This window comes from Nomascus leucogenys, chromosome 8 (genome assembly GCF_006542625.1).
Source record: "Nomascus leucogenys isolate Asia chromosome 8, Asia_NLE_v1, whole genome shotgun sequence".
Classification (NCBI taxonomy): Eukaryota; Metazoa; Chordata; class Mammalia; order Primates; family Hylobatidae; genus Nomascus; species Nomascus leucogenys.
In genome coordinates this window covers 7,254,863-7,276,827 of record NC_044388.1, presented here as the reverse complement: position 1 = coordinate 7,276,827, position 21,965 = coordinate 7,254,863, and the positions used below count along the sequence as shown (strand labels likewise).

At 38.9% G+C, this 21,965-nt stretch overlaps 1 protein-coding gene across 1 annotated transcript in view; it reads right to left on the bottom strand.

The window, feature by feature from the left end:
* SLC9A9 (solute carrier family 9 member A9) overlaps positions 1-21,965 on the bottom strand; it is a 598,822-nt gene that overhangs the window by 279,984 nt on the left and 296,873 nt on the right. Inside the window, exon 9 of the mRNA XM_030816700.1 lies at positions 17,920-18,008. Within this exon, the coding sequence (XP_030672560.1) occupies positions 17,920-18,008 (89 nt within the window). The remainder of the gene's footprint in view (positions 1-17,919; positions 18,009-21,965) is intronic.

The window sequence follows — 21,965 nt, the reverse complement described above, 5'->3', positions numbered from 1 at the left end:
ATTTGGATAAATACATTCAGTTTGGCTTGAGATTTTCTTTAAATTGCAACATTTATTGAAGTCATTGGGAAACTATACACCTAACATTTTGCTTTAGGAAAAACCTCAAAAACAGTCACTTTTTTGTACTCTGTGGCATAAGCTGAAGCTTTGGATGCAATTTAAAATCAAGCATTTTTTTTTCCCAAATAGAATTCCAAGGTTGAGGACTTAAAAAAAGTGATAGAAAAAGTAACTTTGATCACGTGAATCATATACATGTTTGGGTGGACAACAGAAATTAAACCATTCTTCTTTTAAAAGGAGATCTGATACCTAATTCCTGTATGTTACCATTTAAATCATAATCTTTGACTAAAGAAAACATTCAAGAAAGAATAACTTAAAAGCACTGAGAAGGCATGTTCAAGCTGAAGTAAAATTAAGCTACTGAAGGACAGACAGACTGGAGCAAGTCTTAATTAAGACAGGTTAAAACACTTTAGAGTTCTTTCATGAAAGTTGGAATATTTTCTATATCACAAAATCCACTAGTATATAATGTTTCTGAACAGAAAGATACATGTTAAAGGCTAAAAATGAGTCAGGTCATATCTTTTTGCTTTCTGACAAAGATATCAGAGCAGTATATTTTAATGTCCAGTTGAACATTATCAGGAAATTTACATTCTTTATTTTTTGTTTGTTTAACTTTGGAACACACTGTGTAACTTGCTTAAAATTAAGTAGTAAAATGCACTTTTGGAAATAGGATTTTCTTTATCTGTCACCAACTAGTTTAATGTGTTCCTTATGGAGCTAAGAGATTTTAGAGTACTTTTGACTTAAGATACAAAGGTGCTTTTCATTGGGGGAGGGATTTGGTGAGTAGAATAAGGTATTCCAAGATGAATGCTCTTGAGAATGTTAAAGATTCTACAATTCGTAACCCAAATATATATAATAATATTTTCACATAGATTATAACTTTAAATACACATTTGATTCTTCTTTACATATTTACTCCATTATATATAAAATGTTCCACCCATACATAGTCCTGAAAATTATCAAAGTGTACCTTAGCTGTAGCTTCTAAGAAATAGACAAGATGAGTTTTCTCCTAATTCACACATGGCAGAGAATGCTAATCAGAAACACTGCTGATGAGATTTCATTACAGTCTCTTAAACCTCCAGAGAATTGACACTGAGAAGATATTACTCATTGGGGCACCAAATAATTGTAGGTGGGGAAAAAGTGAAGAAATTTTACTCTTTTCTAGAATTATCTATGGCATAATAGAATAGATAGCAAAGGTTCATATAGATTCTATACCTAGTAATTTTCCAGATGTGTTTCATGAAATGCATCATATATAAATTACTGTATGAAACTGAAACTGGAAAGTGAGAGGTAAGCTGGAGGTTACTTTTGACTCAATAGAGATGAAAGAAAAGTAGCTGGGTGAGGTGGGTAAAGAACTGGACTTGGAATCAGTTCCAGTCCCATTTTCCCACCCATGTTTACTTGTGTAGACCCATATAAATTACTTATTCTCTCTGCATCCCAGCTTCCTCCTCAGTAAAATAGTTGCCAATAATAGCCCACTGGTTATTGTGAGGGTCAAAGGTACTAATTTTCACTAACTGGCACCTATTAGTCCATAAACATTAACCAAATTTGTATTTTACTAAGTTAAAAATCAAAGAAGTGAAAGTAGATTCCCATTTTTTTATGTAGCCTAACAGTTTTGCATGCTGCGATTACTACAATGAATCTGTGCATCTTGAAGTGAAACCTCCATTTGTGAGCTTCAGGTAGGCAAGCAAGTCACTGTAGAAGGGAGCTTGACAATTGTTCTTTTTGGTTTTGACTGTGGGACTGCCTTCCCATATCTAAGAACTGTGGGAATACTTATTTGGGTAATGTCTTAGAAACACCCTGCCTGTGAATATAAATGTACTTATACAAATAGCCAAATCTTGATAGTTCTAAGTCTCCACCAACTCACACAGAATATAAAATCCCTTGCAGAGTTTTCTTTTCTCTTAAATATTTACAGGACTCCCCAAAGGGTTCTTCATGAGTGAAATTACTGTGCCCTAGGTCACTGGTTCTCAAGCGCTGCTGCATATTAGAACCATCTAGGAAGCTGGAAACAGTTCTGCTGCCCACGCTGCACCTCCTGCCAATTATATCAGAATCTCTGGGGGAGCCACTGGCCAGCAAGATTTTTTAAACTCTAGTCTAGAGTCCCAAGTCCCAAGGCTATCAGCGTGTGGTTTCCCCTTGAACTCACTTGGACAGTTTGGCTCTGATCTGCTGAATCCAAAACCACACCCACGAAATGACAGGACCTCGGCATCTGGTGTCCAGCATCTGGTGTCCAGCATCTGGTGTTTTTCTAGATGTTCAAATCTAGCCACTCTTTAGAATCACTTAGGTAGAGTTTAAAATAATGCAGCTGAGGTCCCACTCCAGACTAAATAAATTAGAAATCCTGGGCATGGAGCCCGGGTATCTGGGATTTGTAAAAAATTCTAACATGCACCCAGGATTGAGCATTACTGCTCTGGGAGTTTCCAAGAGGAGGGAGCTGGGTGGCATGTGTTGTCAGAGCCCGGAGCTGACCATCCCTCAGCTGCCTGCACCAACCTGCCCTTGCTGGGTTCCAACTGCAGCCTGTGCTCCCTCCCCACTGCTGCCCACTCTGCTGCCACCTGCCACCTGCAATTTCAGGACTGCCTCACTCCTTAGGGTATCTGCTATGTTTTCTGCCTCTGGCAGCTTAAGCTCCATATTTGACTGTCTGTCTTGGCTACTTATTTCTCTTCAATTAGCAGGAAGGTACTTCATTTTTATGTGTTCAGTTCTTTCAGAGATGGTCCCTTAGAGTTGAGCATCCACTCAAATTCTTTCAAGTTTACATCTCAGCATTCTGGGGATGGGGTGGGCTCCAGCGGGGTCACTTGTGTTCCGAGGGAAACAATTTACTCCCCCCGAAATTTTACCATTTAGTGCTCCCTTTCTCAGAGTGCAAGCATGCCAGTAGGCAGGTGGGTTGGGAGGGCCAAGTTCATTCTCACAGTGTCCCACAAGAGGATGCTGGCCCTCAGGCTACATCAAACTCCTTTCCATTTATAGGAATTTTCCTCTTAAAGGTTTAGTTATCCTTTCCAGTGTCTGACTTCTTTCATTAGCCCCTTTTCACACATATATCACTACATGTCTAAATCCCAATCATGGATGAAATTCCAATTCCTTCTTTCGGGTTGCCTAGGTCTTAGGTTCATGAACATTCTGGAACCTATAATAAAGTGTTTTCTGCCTAGAACATAGGGAATATCCTTAAAGAGTGATGTTGCCTTATTCTACAGGCCAGTATATCCAAGCCCTACAAACAGCCCAGAAATTACATGAAACATTTGGCAGGGTCAAATGAGGAAAAAAATGTTCCCTTAAAATCAGACTATTTTTTTCCCTGGAAGGTTAGATTGTCTCAAACTCTTTTAGTCTCTAGTATGCTTGGATGAAGCAAAAGACCCCTATAGACCTCAACTTGGTACTATAAAAGCAAGCCAAAACCCAAAGAATGAATCAGTACAAAGGGGAAGAAGAGTAGTGTTTTCCCTAGGGGATACTGCAAATTATTAATTTATGCCAGAAATGAATACAGGCAGTGTCGCAATAATGGATCACTATGACACCAGCCTGCAGACCACCATTTAAGAACACCTGAATAAGGACATAAAAAGTTAAAACATAATTTCTTTTGTGGCCCTAGGGAAGAACTCGGCACTACTCACAGAACTTCACATTAACCACCCAGAAACGTGCTGTGTCAGAATTCAGAATACTGAAACTCTGCCAGGACTCATTCCGAGTGCTAGCTCTGATCTCTGGGTGCCTGTCTGTTTCTAGTTGGCCAAGAGATCTTCTATCCCGGCCCTATGTTATAGGCCCCCACGTTATCATCACAGCAACATCTTCAGAAAGAGAAAGGAAGTCAAGGGCTGGGGTATGAAACAATTGTCCTGGAAACCCCAAATCACACTTTCTCTAGATGTGAGTCTCAATGATCATGTTTTCACAGATCTCTAGGGGAAAAGAACTGTGTGAATTCATATACTTACAGCGACTAAGGCAAGGTTAGACATTCTTTCCCAACAGAAGCATTCCTTTATGTTTCAACAGGGATCTTTTCCCTTCTTGTTTGTTCTCGAAAATTTAATTTGAACAAAGCAAGGCACAGCACAAACAAGGAAAAGAAACTTGTTTTAAAGCAGAGATTTTTTTTTTAACAGCTGAACCAGTGGAAAAATACAACAGTAATAGTTTGTTACCTAGGTATTCACTGTTGAGGCAGGTCCGTCATAACAGTTATTTATTCTCCCTTAAGAAGAGATTGGTCACAGCTGATTCCAGTCAAGTCTTTTTTCAATGTAACCCAGAGCAATTGTATTAAGTGACTCTCCTAAAACCAAACTCTTGTTCTCACTTATTAGATTTCCCTCTCCGGTACTTTATTCAGAGTTATATATCATATCTCCACTGATAGGATTCTTTGGATTTTTGAGCTGTGCCTCCAGAAGCAATTCTATTTCTTTTCTGAAGGAATTGCACAAAGACTTAACGTTTTATTAAATACATTTGCTGCATCTTTCAAGATCATTAAGGAAATGGCATCCTTAAATTTGGCAATATTCTTTAACAAACACATGCTCAGGCACACATATTCAGCCTTGATGTTTTCTGCATTGCATCAATAAAATTTAATTAAAATGAGTAGAAAAATTACAGTAATTTCCATTTATCATTCTAAAATGCCATTATGAGACTCAAGTCCTTCATACTTACACCTATCAAGCAGGATGATAAAACTGTAATGGGCTATTAAAGGGGGTTATGCCATTGCTATCCTTAGAAATTTTAAGGTAATAATGGGCAACCATCTGTCTCACATGTCATCAAAGCAGGTACCAGGCCAGCTGATCTCCTAAATTCCATTCAGATAAACTTTTCCATTATGCATTGAATCAGATCCATACATAGAAGGACATGAAATTTATATGTTGATATCCAAGCTTTGATGATGGTAGTTTTTGTTTTCTAAAAGTGAAAAATTAAGAGAGAGAGAGAGAGAGACAGAAAGAGAGCATGCAAGCGAGCACTACCTTTTTAAGGAGTTGGGGCCCTATATAGTGAGAAAGAATACAAAACCATGATTTGGGGGAAGATATAATAAAGAAAATTAATATTTAGAAAAGGCTAAATGAGGTAAGTATACTTTCTTAGGGCTTGGTGGGGATGAGAAAGAAAAATTAAGGGAAGATTTTGGAAACTTGTTAGTAAGACATTTAAAGGTTAATTAGTATGTGCCACCAAGACATTGCCTATTGGGTAGAGATAGTCTTGGGAGGTGACTCTGATACAGAGCCTTTTATGACGGTAATGAAGAAGCAGAATAAAACAACAATAACATTATTCAAGTACTCTTAGTTATGTAGAATGCTGATGAATCCTGAAGAAAGCAAGCCAGCAGAGGCAAAATGGAATAATATATCTGTCATAAGATAAATAGGTGAATAGGATAGATGATGAGACAGCACCAACACTTTGGTGAAAAAAGAAAAGACTATTCTTGGCTCTACCTATTAAGGTCCTCTCAGGGTTGTAGTAAAGCAGGGAAATAAAAAAATGGAGGAGAGTGGTGATCTGCAGGAATGGAGTTCCCTTCATCATCCTCTGTTAAGGGGACAGGGAAGAAAAACAGAAACCCCAAGGAGAGGAAGAAGAATGGATTAGTGATAAAAGGAGAAAACAATAGAATGCATAAATAAATTGAAAATGATCAGGATCATATGTAAAGTTTCATAAATTTAATAAAAGGGGAAAATACATGATGTAATTTTCTGTAAGAAAGGGTCTATAATCAAATATATACAAAGGACATTAAAAACAATGAGTTGTGATGCACCACTCTGTTCTTTGTGTGGCCTTAACTTTTCTAAGACTATAAAATCTGATTAATAATAGTATTCACCTTGTAGTTTTTTTTTTTTTTTTTTTTGAGATGGGGTCTCACTCTGTCGCCCAGGCTGGAGTGCAGTGGCGCAATCTCGGCTCACTGCAAGCTCCGCCTCCTGGGTTCATGCCATTCTCCTGCTTCAGCCTCTCCCAGTAGCTGGGACTACAGGCGCCCACCACCACACCCGGCTAATTTTTTGTATTTTTTTTAGTAGAAACGGGGTTTCACCGTGGTCTCGATCTCCTGACCTCGTGATCTGCCCACCTCGGCCTCCCAAAGTGCTGGGATTACAAGCGCGAGCCACCGCGCCCGGCCTCACCTTGTAGATTTTATGTGAATATTAATAAGGATAACTTACATGAAACATATATGTTCAGTGCCTGAAACATTATAGTGTTCAACAATTGTTGATACTAAAATTTTTAAAAACCTGGATATGATAGATAATTTACTAAGAAAATGGATATGGCCAAAATTGAATGAAGAAGCAGAAAACCTAAATATTCAACCATATACGAAATTAAAAGCACTATCAAACAATTACTTCCAAAAATGGCATTGGGTCTCCTGGTACTTTAAAATGTCCACAAATTATTTGACACCCCTTCCCCCACCACCACTTCAAAATGTAAATGAATTAATCGCCTCCCATCGCACATGGTCCAATTTTACGGAATCGATTCTAACAAATAGAATATGGCAGAAATGACATTAATAACTTTAGAGACTAGTTAATCAGAACCATTGCTTCTGTCTTTTTGCTCTCTCTGGTTTCACTTGCTCTGGGCAAAGTAAGCTTTCACATCACGAGGACACCCAAGCAGCCCTATGGAGGACACAGGTGGAAGAACTGAGGTCTTCTGCCAACAGCCATGTAAATGAGGCTCTTGGAGAGAATTCTCCAGCCCCAGCCAAACCTTGAGACACCGAAGCCCTGACCAACAATTTGTCAGCAACCTCATGAGACCCTGAGCCAAAGCCACCCAGCAAAGCTGATACTCCTGGATTCCAGGACTTCACAAACTATATGAAATAATAATACAAGTTTGTTGTTTAAAGTTGCTAAATTTGGGAGTAATCTGTTACACAGCAATATATAACAAACATACCAAATGTTTTTAGAGGCAGGTGCTGTGTATTTTTAATTTACAGTGCATATTCCTTGAGCAATGACCCATGTCCAGGTTGACCCTGGGTTGGAAAACTGGCCCAAGCCCTTGAAGTCATTGAATTTCCCTGGGTTTCAGTTTCCTCCAATAAAATTCTGGGTTCAAAAGTTTATCTTTATAGTTTCCCTTAGCTCTGAACTTCTTTGATTTCATGACTTGAAATTTCCAACTGCAATTATATGCTATGATAAACAGATTTGTGGGTGAGAGAGTAGGATAGATTTAATGGAGAAGTTATAGTCCAACTACAGCTTTGTCAGATAAAAAAATTTACATAAAACATTTTCAAGGAGAAGCATGGATGTCTCACCTATCTTTGTTTCTCCCTGGGTCCCAGTACCCAGGACATAGAAGGTACCCACTATTGAAGGTGCCAAATATTTATCTGTGGCTCCTACTATAATGCATGTTGGGTGTGGAGTAAAGGCTTCTCAAGTAGGGAAATAATTCTTTCTGTGCACTGAAAGCACAATGTGTTCTTGCCATGATGTGGGACCTCCGCTATCATTAGCATTTAAAAGGAAACACGTATTAGCTGAACTACTAAATGTCCTTTATACAATATAATGAGTTTCATTGAAAAGAATCACCAGCTTAGCTAAAGAGAAATTTAAACACTTTGCCATCATTTATAAATTCAACCCTTCTAGGACGGTATTTTTAAAGATATTTTGAATGAAGGAGAGAAGAAAAGTGGTAGAAATCTTGACAAAAGAAATGTAATTAGAGTAATAAAAAAGGCAATTCTATGCTTTATGAAGATATCTTTGATCTTCTCAGAAGCCAGGGAGGCAGGGGCATTGTTGCCCATGACATTCTCTCTCCACTGTGCCTTGGAACAGGTAACTGGGATGGAACGTGACTGCTTTTGTTAAAAGAAATAGAAAAAAAATGCACAAAACCAAATTGAAAACCCACTGTAATGCAAATCAATAAGGCACAGACACACTGCAGGAAACACGCAAGTAATGGAATTGTACTTCATCTTTCTTTGAATATATGAAGATTACCCTAGACATTTGCCTTATGCATCCAATTCATTAAATTTAAATTAATGCATCATATCAGAATTAAATAAAACTATTAATTAGCATATATTCTCTTCTCTATTTTTTATCTTGGAATGTTAATGGTCATAATTCATTCACTCATTAATTTATTTATTAATTCAAAGAGAATTTATCTAGCTCCTAAGTTCAAGGCAAAATCCGACGGTAAATTTCCATAAACTTTTCATATAGGCCACGATATCCTAAGAGGTTAAACAGGACAAAAATATGTCTGGAGTCACAGAAGGTTAAGATAAATTTAGATGTTATATATGTACACAGTTTACTAAAAAGAAGTGTGGTGAGTGTTAAGATTGATGTCGTGGAAGTCACTTTCCGTGTTTTCTCATAACTAACCCTTAAAACCACTAATAGAGACAAAAATACTATGAATTGTCCAGTTTTTCCTCAATGATGCTATCACGGTTATCTTTGTAAGGCAGAAATCTGATTATTATCATGATCTCTATGCCTAAAAGGCTTAACCAATTATTACCCTTATAGGATAGAGTTCTTCCAAGGGGAGCATACTGAGACACTGAAAGGTTCATCTGGACTTACCTCTCCATTTTCATTCTCAGCTGTCTTCCACAGGCTTCCGTTCAGTGCCCCTGAACCTATACCAGCGGCCCACCCCTACCTACGTCTCTGAGGCAATCTGGGACCTAGTCACAGTGTGTTACCTCTTTGTTTCTGGGATTTGTCAAGCTTTTTTTTTTTTTTCAATTTTTATTTTAGATTGAAGGACTACACGTGTACTTTTATTACATGGCATATTGCATGATGCTGAAGTTAGGGGTACCGCTGATCCTGTCACCTAGGTAGCAAGCATAGTACACAATAGTTGTATCGTCAACCCTTACTCTTTCCCTCCCTGCCTTCTAGTAGCTCTTAGTGTCTACTGTTGCCATCTTTATGTCCATGAGTGCCCAATGTTTATCTCCCACTTACAAACAAGAACATGTGGTATTTGGTTTTCTGGTCCTGTGTTAATTTGCTTAGGATAATGGCCTCCAGCTGCATCCATGTTGCTGCAAAGGACATGATTTCATTCTTCCTTATGGATGTGTGGTATTCTGTGGTGTATATGTACCACATTTTCTTTATCCAATCCACTGTTGATGGGCACCTAGATTGATTCCATGTCTTTCTTATTATGAATAGTGCAGCAGAACATATGAATGCATGATTTTTTCATAGACTAATTAATTTTCCTTTGGATATATACCCAGTAATGAAATTCCTGGGTCAAATGGTAGTCCTGTTTTAAGTTCTTTGAAAAATCTCTAAACTGCTTTCCATGGTTTTACATTTTACACTCCCATCAGCAGTGTATGAGTTCTCTTTTCTCTACAGCCTCACTAGCATCTGCTTTATTAAAAGAACAGCCATTCTGACTGGTGTGAGATAATATCTCATTATGGTTTTGATTTGCACTTCTCTGATAATTAATGATGTTGAGCATTTTCTCATATGTTTCTTGGCCACTTGTGTGTTTTCTTTTGAGAAGTGTCTGTTCATGTCCTTTGGTCCTTTGTCCAGTTTTCTTTTTCTTTTTTCTTTTCTTCTTTTTTTTTTTTGAGATGGAGTCTCGCTCTGTCGCCCAGGCTGGAGTGCAGTGGTGCGATCTCGGTTCACTGCAAGCTCCGCCTCCTGGGTTCACGCCATTCTCCTGTCTCAGCCTCCCAAGTAGCTGGGACTATAGGCGCCCGCCACCACGCTCAGCTAATTTTTTGTATTTTTAGTAGAGATAGGGTTTCACCGTGTTAGCCAGGATGGTCTCGATCTCCTGACCTCGTGATCCACCCGCCTCAGCCTCCCAAAGTGCCCTTTGCCCAATTTTTATGGGGTTGTTTTTTTTGCTCATTTAGTTGTTTAAGTTTCTTATAGATTCTAGTATTAGATCTTTGTGTAATGCATAGTGTGTGAATATTTTCTCCCGTTATGTAGGTTGTCTGTTTACTTCGTTGATAGTTTCTTTTGCTGTGCAGAAGCTCTTCAGCTTAATTAGGTCCCACTTGTCAGTTTTTGTTTTTGTTGCAATTGCTTTTGAGGACTTAGTCACAAATCCTTTCCCAAAACTGATGTCCAGAATAATATTTTCTAGGTTTTCTTGTAGGGATTTTATAGTTTAAGGTCCTACATTTAAATCTTTAATCCATCTTAAGTTAGTTTTTGTATATGGTGAAAGGTAGGGGTCCAGTTTCATTCTTCTGCATGTGGCAAGTCAGCTCTCCCAGCACCATTTATTGAGCGGGGATTCACTTCCCCATTGCTTTTTTTGTTGCCTGTGTCAAAGACCAGATGGGTGTAGGTGTGAAGCTTTATTTCCAGATTCTCTATTCTGTTTTATTGCCCTATGTGTCCATTTTTGTACTGGTACAATACTGTTTCGGTTACTGTAGCCTTATAGTATAGTTGCAATTTGGGTAACTTCATGCCTCCAGCTTTGTTCTTTTTGTTTAGGATTGCTTTCAAGCTCTTTCTTAGTTTTATATTTTTGCATACTCTATTCTTTTGGATTTTATCCTCCATGAAATCTACGTGACAATATCCTAATTAACTCTACACCCAAACTCCAAAACACCCAACCCCAAAACCAGCTTCTCATGAAAACCTTGCCTCCAGTAAGCAATTCAGTTCTCTGGTTTCCATGACATGCTGTGCATCCCTCTATGTTAATATCTGCCACATGCGGTTGTTTGTGCATATGAGGGCATACATGAATATGCATATGTATGTTTGTGTGCATGTGTATGTCTTCTGCTATATTAGGATCTCCAAAAGACAAGAACCATGTGGTATTTGCCCTTGTCTCCCTGGCTTCCAGCATGGTGCCGGCCATGCAACTACTGTAGTTCTTAGAACACAATTAGTCCATATTTGAATTAAAAAGCTGTAAGGTTCTTCAGTCATATCCTGAGATGCTGAGTTGTAGCAATATAAGGTTTCTACTCTCTACCCTAAGGATGCAGGCAGTCTTAGGAAAAGCCATCACAACCACTCACCTAGGAGCTGAGAGTTTTTCCAGGAAGAAGCATTCAGCCCTCAGTATGAAACATTTTACTCCAGTATGAACCAGAGACTTTGGTTTTTGATTGCCTCATCCTTGGATTTGCTTTGACAACTTATTGAAATGGTGTACCCAGTGATTTGGCCTCAAGTTAAATGGCAAACTCTAATTCCTCCTCTCATCTGTATGCATTGCAGTCTTTAATCAAGTGATCCCTACTCAATTGTAGTCTAAGAGAAAGAACCAGACACATACGTTATGCTCCATGTCAAGTAAAAGAACATTAGATCTAGAGCATGATCCTTAAAACCCAGTCATTTAGTTCAATCATTCATTTTACAGATGGAAAAAGTAAAGCTCATGTGTGTGAAATTAATTATCTGAGGCCCTACCATGAGTACTAGAGGACGGGGGCAAGACCCAGTTTTCTAGACTTTCAGCCAAGTGTTCTTTCCACTGTATCTTGCTGCTCCCATATTCCAGATCCTTTATTTGAATTTTCAGAGTCATGCACAGAACATATAGTTTGGCTCCCATTGTCTTCTTTTATTGGAAATTTAAATTTGGATTTGCATTGCTGCTTTTCCATTCAATGGCAATAAACACTATAAATATCATCTGGGGGGAATGGAAATAAAATAAGCATCTGGAAAGAACGTGCTATAATGAAGATGTCATTGTTTGCCCATAAATGCTAGACAAAGAATCTGGCTTTTCAAAAGCAAATACATGAAAACATCTATGTCCATCCCAACTTGTATTTGTATAAAAAATTAAAATGTACTGAAATAGGTAGATTTCCAAAAAGAGCAGAATCAAATACTATATAAAGTAAATGACTAATTATCTGAATTAGCTGAAAGTATAATAAATATGGCCAAACATTCATTTGTTTTTCCTTCCACCCATTCAAGGTTTACTGAATAAATGATGCCCCACAATTGGTACTATCCAATCTACTAACCAAATGATATTTAGTAAGAGGCAAAATAGTTTGAACCACAAAGTAAAACATCTGAGTTTGAAATCTGCTACTTATAAGCCTAGAAAAAACCCTAATACATCATTTTTTTCTTTACTGTTTCATCTCAACATAAACAAGCACTGTTATTTCTCCCACCTTAAAAATAAAAAGATATTTTCTTTGGTCCTACTTCTTCCTCCAGCGATCACCTCATTTCTCTGCTGCCCTTCAGCAAAGCTCCATTGAAGGACTTGTTGATACATGAGGTTTCCAATTTCTTTCCTCTTATTCTACCTTGAACCCATTCTATTCAGGTTTTCTGCCAACATTGTTCTTATCACTGTCATCAATGATGTTCATTTTCTTCATCTTACTTGAAATTTCAGCAGCATTTGGTATAATTCATTATGCTCCTTGAGACACTCTTCTTTTGACTTCTATGTCGCCATACTTGCCTTTTCTTTTCTCTAATGCCTATTACCTTTCAGGCTCATTTGCTGATTTTGGATTTCTTAACATTGGAGTACCTTAGGTTGGTCTTTGGACCTCTTCTCTATCATTGTCTTAGAGATTTCATCCAGTCTCATGTTCTCGGTATCATCTCTATATGATATGCAATTATCATCTCTGTATGTTAGTCATATGCTGGTGACTCTCAAAATTGTATTTTTCTCCTAGACCTCTCTTCTGAACTCCAGAATTCTATGTCCAACTGGCTACACAACAGCTCCACTTTGACTAATACACATCCCAAACTTAACAAGTCAACCCTGGGCTCATAATTTTCCCCCCAAACCTGTTACTCTTACAATCTTCCCTAGCTAATACCGGATACTTCTATTCTTTTAAAATGTACGTACATGCCTGTACTTAAAGGTCTCAAGTATTTCCCCACCTCATTTGGGCTCTCCATGACCTGTCTCTTCTCACTGCTCTGCTATTTCTCTCATACTCTCCCTTGTTCACTCCATACCAGCCACATTGGTTCTCCTGCCCCAGGGGGCCTCTGTAACTGTCATTCCCAATTTCTCTACAGCTCTGTCCCAAATGTCCACATGGCTCCTTCTTTTACTTTTTTCAAATATCACCTTGCTGAGGCCTTTTCTGGACACCCAATCTAATATTACAAGCCTGCCTTCCCATCATATACTCCTAGCTACCCTTCCCTGCTTTATTATAGGCCTTATGTCTTACCATGAGTGCACTATATGCTTTGCTTATTTATTTTGACTGCTATAAAGCTCCTCAACTAGAAATTCTTTTTGTGTTCACTGTTGCATCCCTGGTACCTTGAGCAATGGCTGGCACAAAGTAGGCTCTCAAAAAAATTTTGTTCAATGCATGAATGCAATCAGTGATAATAAGAGTTACCTCTTAGGTAGAAAGGTAAGTACAAAGTAAATGAGGTAAGTACTTTGTACATGTTAATGCACAGTAAATGTTAATTATTTACATTCATTTCATATACCCATGTGTATCTGTTGGAAATAATTTTTGGTGCCAACCATGTGAAGGGAAGGAGAAATTCTAATTAAAAGGGATGCTATGGAAGTACATGGTTTTGCAAGTTAGTCTCAGGCAAGGTAAATACAGCTGATGGGAACACCCTGGAGTTTGGCCCAGATAGCAAGCTCCCAGGCCTGCCTGGGGTGTAGGGGGTGGAATGTTGGAGAAAGGGGTAGGAGGAAGGCTGGAAATCATCTGAGTGGGTTCATGGGGTTTGTACATAGTCTTCTGGATGGCCCTGGGTGAGACCTCTGGGCTACACTGCTCTGTGCTGATGTCCATCTTGAGTATCCCTAGCACTGCTCAGCTCCCAGGGTAAGAGACAGGGCTTACAGTATCTGTCTGTCTCTAGAACTTGATGTGCACACCCTAAAGCAACAAAGAACTCCAAGTCCAGGGAAATGAATTGCTGCATATGTTCACATACTCTTTAATAGGATGCTTTGGTATTCAAAATACAAATCCTTATGTTGCGTAACAGCGTCATAGTGCCTCTATCATACTGCTTTTTGCCTAACACATAGTGATGTTACACGTGTTTTCATAGGTTGAAGCAAAAATGAGCTTCCTACATCTAAAGGGTCATTATCATGGACAAAACGTATCTTAAAATGAAAAAATACAACTTTAAAAAGGCACTCTAATTCTTCAAACTATAAAGAATGCATAATTCTCTAAAGCCTTTGTATCCAGATATAGCTATTTGATTAACTGGTATAGACACAGTTGAATAGAACTATTTTGTAAATCATGTCATCTTTGAATTTTATAACTCAAAGGTGATTTACATGGATTTCCCTGAGTTTACTAATTGGCTTCCTACACTCTCATTAAACAGTCCTGGCAACAGAGGCAAAGCAGCTGTGTAACTGCTACCTTCCCGTTGACAGTGTGAACACAACATGGGGATATGTAGAGCAAGATACTGTGTCCTGTAACCATGTAACATCATATAATACTTCCCAAACCTTTCCCAGTTTCAGAGAGGACACAGTGGCAACCTTTTTAGTACATGCCTCAGCATTTCTCTACAACTTGTAATTCGTTTCCCATGAGAATTTGAACTCTGCTTGTTACACTAGTGCAGAGCCTGTAGTGTGGCTAAGAGCCTCTGATTGCACTCTTTCAAAGTGGGGACCTTAGACTCTGTTTACTAGAGTATGGGATATGCATGTGTATATGCATACATAGATATGCAAGTATGTATAAATATGTACATATGCTGTGTATGTACATATTATAAGAAAAAAATAGCAGAAAATGACAGATCCTGATAGAAAAGAATTGAAGAAAGGGATGAAAATGAAGTGGAAGGGAATAAGCATTTATTAAACTTCTGCTATGATCCAGGCACCCCAAAAAAAGGCAGTGTGGGGAACAAAGATGGGGATATGCAGTTACCTAGATGTTAAGGAAAGAACTTGTAACATTCTCCTTCCTTAAAAGAGAATGCTGTAAAAATGAATGCTGGCAACCTGTCAGAAAGGGCTTGTCAAGCCATTCAGAGGGAGAACAGAAGGCTATGGGCACTGATTTTGGCTTTGTCTCCCCTAGATGCTGGGCTGCTGTCTTGCCATGAGATGAGTTATCTTTGAAGTTCTGCTGAGCAGTCTAGATAGAATGACTTAAAAGTGCAAGTCCCTAAACAGGGTTCAGCTTCCCAGAATACAAATATGCTCAGAGAATCAAAAGAGGTTAGGAAAAAAACAGCCAAGACATTTCCCTTTAAGCCCTAGGGAAAGCTAGTAGATTCAAAATTAAAAGGATTCTGAAAGACTGTATGTTGGAGGTTTCTGGATATTGGTATCAGTTTTTGTTTGGGGGGCTTTTTTCTTTTGTTTCACTCAGGGGGCCTCAAGATTTCTGTAACTGCATCTTGTGATTCCTCTGAGGCATTTGAGGTGATATGCAGAGGGGAAGGGTGACCTCCCAGAGTCCTTGGGCAGGTAGAGGAAGAGTCAAGCTTGGGATGTGACAAAGACGGATGAAAGTGATAGCTCATTCTGGAGAGCTTCAAAATAAGCTTTCAGGAAATCCTGTTTAGGAATTTCTGGTCAATTACAGGTTTTGCTTTGGTTGCTTTTGCTTTCTCTACTCCCACCGCCCTAATATCACATCAGATGTCCTCAGCATCACCATGTTTATTAAAAGAGACCTCTCTACCTCCACTTGTATTTTGGGCTAGATTGCATCATTCATTCCAATTCTCCATCGTTGCCTATGTCCACATTCTTTGCCATATAATTTTGCAGTGCTCTCCCACTGTGGTCAGGGATCGGCTTGGCCTCTGGACTCTGGACTATGCCATGTAATTTTCCTTGGCCAATGAGATACTTAGGAGATATGATATAAGCACAGTATGGAAATGAACCTTCTTCAACACTGGGGCTTGCTTTTCTATCAGGAGAAGAATGACAAACATGTGGCACTAGCAAAGCCCATCAGTCAAGCCTACTTTAGAATAGAGTCCCCAACAAACCAACAGACATATACATAAGCTCAGCTGGTACAAGCAGATGCACCCAGTCCAACCCCAATCAAAATGGCTGAAGCTTGCAGGTGTGTGATCAATAAATGATTATTATTGGATGACACTAGGGTTGTGTGGTTGTTTACACAGCAAAAGCTAGCTGATACAAGTGCTGTTTGGTCCATGTTCCTCATGTCTGCCAGAGTCATATTCCTAAAATGGGAACTACAATGATCTTAAAATTATTTTGCCTAGGACCCTTCAATGACTTCTTGTTATGGGCTGAACTGTGTTCCTCCAAAATTCATATGTTGAAGTCCTAAACCCCAGTAGCTCAAAATGTGACTTTATTTGGAAACGGAGTCATTGAAAATGTAATCAGCTAAGATGAGGTCATACTAGAGTATGGTAGCCCCTAACTCAATAGGACCCGTGTCCTTATAAAAAGAGGAAATTTGGTGGTAGACATGCACACAGGGAGAATGCTATGTGAACACGAAGGCAGAGATTGGGGTGGATGTGTCTAGAAGCCAAAGAACACTAAAGATTCCAGAAATCTTCCAGTGGCTAAGAGAGAGAGATAGAACAGATTCTCCTCCACAGCCCTCAAAAGGAGCTATCCTGCCAATACCTTGATCTCAGACTCTGGCCTCCAGAACTCCGAGACAATACATTCCTGTTATATAAGCCACTCCCCATTACCTATAGGTTATAGTTTAAAGTCCTTCGCAAGATACATAAATCATTTCATGAGTTGGTCTCTGCTCTCTCACTGTATCCCACTTGCTTCCGCCTTGCCCCATTCACAAGCCATGCTGAACTATTTACAGAGCTTCCACTGGCTGCTCAAGGGATATTGTTCATGCTGATCCCTTGGCCTCAAATGCCCTTGTGGCTACCTTCTACCCTCTAGTAGACCCCAGATCTTTACCTAGTTAACTTCTATTTATATTTCAAGCTCCAGGTTGGGCATCATCTCTGGAAACTTTCTCCTGACTTTCTCAATCCTAACTGTAGGGTGACGTCCTACTAAAGCTCCTTATGCACACTATAGAGGTATTTCTATGACAACACTTATAAAATTGTGGCAAGTTGTTTGCTACGCATCTGTATCCTTATCAACAGTCTTGATAATGAACCTCTTGAAGGCAGGGCCATAAACTATCTGTTCTTGTATTCCTAGTAGCTAGCATGGTGCTTGGCACAGAGTGGCTGTGCAGCAAATGTCTGTGGAAAGAATCTGTGGGTGTTTATGTGGAAATATCCAAACAGATGTGTTCTTGGCATAAGGGAGATATATTCTGCTCGTGTGACAACTGGCAGTTGAGTTTGCTTGGCATCAAAAGCACCCAATGAAAGACCAAACCTCACTTCCTTCTTTTTCTTCATTTCCTTCTTTCTCCATAACTACCCAATCTCACATGCTTTATAATGCTTTTAGATGTAAGTGACTGTGAATTATTACCAACTGTATGCCTTTCATCTTTAAGACTGACAGTCTAAGTTCAACATCTCTCAGGAGAGAGAGACTATTATGACTATATTTTTGCTTACCAAGAGAATTGTTAATGGTTATCCTGGAGGGGAAAAAAATCTATAAATATCCAACTCGTAATGAAGCCTTAAGCTTACATTCTTCCTTTACTAATGGAATTCTTTCTGACTATACTGCCAGAATTGCTACATAACCATTTCACTGAGAAAAGAGACCAAGTCTGTAGTAAATTTTTTCTTTTACCTGTTTAGTTCTTATTTTGGAATCCGAAGACAGATTGTTGTAGGTATAATGTGCTTGTGTGACTCCACAGAAGAGAACAGCAACTATCCCTGAAATTAAAAAAACACATCAGTCAAAACCAATTTTCTTTTCCATCCAAGTCAAAAGTTAGGGCTATTCCAGTTGGAAAACAGACTTGGTGTCAGTAGAATTAAAACTGCCAGTAGTTACCATGATAATGAAAACTAGGTAAATCTTGCACTTACTTTAAACAGGGTTTAAACAGAGTCCTGAAGGATTAAACCTAAAGAAAAACATTAAGAAGTAGATTCTAAATCAACGCGTAGATTCTTCCTGGAGATAAACGGGTCCCTGTTCATGAGCTAGAAAAGTTATATTTGAAAACATGAACAAAAGACTCCATAGTCAACCCTGGGTTTTTCATAGCCATTGCCAACTACTTGGCTGGGTTTTACACTAAATACTGGCATATTTTCTGAAAGATATTTGCTTTCCACTGTATACTTTGGGTAGGCTGAAGAGGTTCCCGTCATACCATAATTTAGTATTAAAAGTCATGAGTGACAAACCTATGACATCCACAAGGGTTTTGCTGCCCCTGCCAACGCTCCTACTTGCCAAGCAAGAGAGAGGAGACCTTGTTTGCTCCTGTGCCTCTTTGGAAAGGCTGGGTGCTCCGTCCTGCTGCCGAACACACCCAAGGCATTCACTCCGTGAAAGTAAACTGGTCTGTTCTTCTGTGATTCCTACCAACAGTGGACCTTCAGTTGCTTCTTGGCATCTGCAGGGTTTATTTCTTAAACCACATATCAGCTTTAAATGTGACATGAAGTCACCCATACACTAGATGCTTTCTGGAGACAGAGGAATAGCGACCATGAGACCGACATGCTATCCGTTCCTGGGCTCTGTAATTCTCTGTGTTATTGTCCCTGGGCTGGAGTGGGGAAGCAATGGGAGCTTGCACTGTACTTTGGATTAAAGATTAGCTCAATTATGGGAAATTGGGCATAGACGAGGGCTTTGGGAAAAATGCAAGATATAAGTATTCCTTGACTCAGACCAAGGGGATTGAATTGAATTTTAAGCAGCAAAATCTTTCCAACTAAAAACACTCATAAATTAAATGCTGATGATTCTTAAGAGTATAGAGATATGTGAATTGAATACTGACATTTCAAGTGAATCTGCAACAAAGAATTTTAAAGAACTGAGCTTTTAAAAAATATGTAGACTACACGCTTCTACTTACATGTTGGTTATTTTTCGGGTCAGCATTGGATAAAACATTGCTAACACATATTTACATAAATGTGTAAAATCTGCATGACTTATTGCCTTTTAACATTATGCTTCAAAATTTTAGACAAAAGAATAAAACAAGTAGGAAATTTTACCATGAAATATCTATTCAGTAGGCAATTCAACAGATTTTTGGTAACTTCTCAGTTTCCTAACATCTCTTCAGAAATTCTGAGGCAAAAATGCTTATAAAATATTTTACTGTTCACAGAATTTCTATTTTAAAAAGCAACAAATACCAGGGAAACTTTTAGTATGCTGAAGCACTAAGTACTTCAAAGCACAAGGAGGATTACCCTGTATACTGTTTTGGCATAAATCATTTCTCGTTATTTATTTAAAAATGTGACCTATGTCTGTCTAGTGTGTAGTCTATTGGGGGTTTTCTGGGTGAGGTTTTGCTGACCTGTTCACTGTTGTGGAACGGTTTTGACTAGATATTGATTTGTAGAGAAGTAGCGAATAAAAGGGCAGGTGTGTCTGTGTATGGATAGCAAATAAATTCATTGTAAGAACAAGAATAGGTAACAAAGAAGTGTTACAAAGGATAAGGAAGGGACTAAGATTGTCTGAATACCTACTGTGGGCCAAGAACAGTGCTTGTTTAATTTACATCTTCTTATTTACTGCAGTGAGTTACTATCTCACAACAGGCTCACAATGATTAAGCAGCCTCTCCCACTGCCTTCTTCTTTTTAGTAATAGCATCCATTCTTTCTGCTGCAACTTTGGGACCACCCTAAGTGCACCTCTCACTGCAAATCAGCAATTTTGTTTACTTGTCCTTCAAAATGCATCTTGAACCCAAACACTTCTCAACGTCTCCATCCCCAGCATCCCTTTCCAAGCCCCCATAACCTTTGGCCTGGATTACAACAATAGCTTCCTAACTGGCCTCCCTGCCTCCCATGGTAGCCCCTAGCAATAACGCTTCTTTAAAAACTAGTCAGACCATGTCAGGACTTTGCTCAAAACTTTGTAATGGATTCCTGTGGCTTAAAAGGTCCTGCAAGATCTGTTCCTGCCCCTTCCCCACTCCCCACAACTTGCTGACCTCTTCTCTGACCACTCCCCTCTGCCTTACCTTTCAATATCCTCTCTGAGTGTGTTCTGCCAGGGGCCCTTGCACTTCCTTCCAGGTCCCACTGTTTGAAAAGCAGATATCCATATGGCTCCTTCCCTCCTTCAGATATCTGTTTAGATGTTACATGAGCAGACAGGTCTTCTCCATCCACTCTGTACAAATTGTTCACTCTCATCATTCTCTACTTTCTTTACTTTTTTCCTGTATTATATGTTGCTACTTGTTATTTTATATATTTATGTGTTTATTTTCTGCCTTACTGTATGATATGGTTTGGTTGTGTCCCCACCCAAATCTCATCCTGTTGTAGTTCTCATAATTCCCACATGTTGTGGGAGGGACCTGGTAGGAGATAATTGAATCATGGGGGCAGCTTCCCTCATACTGTTCTCTTGGTAGTGAATAAGTCTCATGAGATCTGATGATTTTATAAGGGGTTTCCCCTTTCACTTGGCTCTCATATCTCTCTCGTCTGCTGCCGTGTAAGATGTGCCTTTCACCTTCCACCGTGATTGTGAGGCCTCCCCAGCTATGTGGAACTCTGAGTCCATTAAACCTCTTTTTCTTTATAAATTATCCAGTCTTGAACATGTCTTTATCAGCAGCATGAAAACAGACAAATACACTGTAACACAAGGCAAAGCTCATTGAAGGCAGAGGGATTCCTTGATTCCTAACGCTTAGAGCAGTACCAGGCACATGGTAGGCACTCTGTATTTGTTGAATAAATAAGTGAACATTCCCATTTCTATTGAACAAGTAAGACACCAAAGTAATTTACTCAAGGTCACCTCTAAAGTGACAGAGCTGAGATCAAATAGTCCATATCCTCCCTGTGCTTTTCTGCCTATATTAGACCATCTGTGAATGTTTTAAGGTGATCTTAAGCCATCTAAAATATATCATTTCTGATATCCCAGGAACTAGCCAGAGATTTTATGAAAAAGATTACATATCTGAACTAGTTGGGCTTATCATTGGAGAATATTTTCCCTAGTGGATGCATTGGTTATCATTTCCTTGCCTCCAGTAGAAAACTAACAGGCAATGTTGTTGCTAAATACCTTTTGAGTCTTGTGTGGATGGGTATGTCATATAAACAACAAACAATGGAGAATGAGCCCATATGACCAGAGGCTTGGTGTTGTAATTAAAATAAAACAACAAAATTGATCTGACCCTTAGTATTAGCATACACAATCATAATTCCATAGCTTAGTAATTAATTAAATCACACAAATCACTGTAATTATTATGACTCTTACAAGCCAAACACATTTTGAAAATGTCTCACCTAAATACATCTATTATCTATAAAATTCTCCACCACAGAAACAAATTCAAAGTTGACTGTTTTATACCTTATGAAAGAACATTTTAATTATCACTATGTTTTTACATACTCATGCCTGTGAGCCCTAATTGTGCTGCTGTTATGTGAGGTCCTAGATAGTTCTCTTAAATTCTATGAACCTCAGATTCTTGTGTGTAAGAAAGAGGGTGAGGGGGAATCTCAAGGGACCCAGAAGTGCTTTTTGTGCCAGTCATCAAACTAGTGTCTCAGTTCCAAACCCACCCATCATTACTGGCTCTGTGATCCTGGCACTGGGGCCCTACAAACCATGCTTTTCTTTGCCAGTGCTGTTGGATCCTGCCAGTA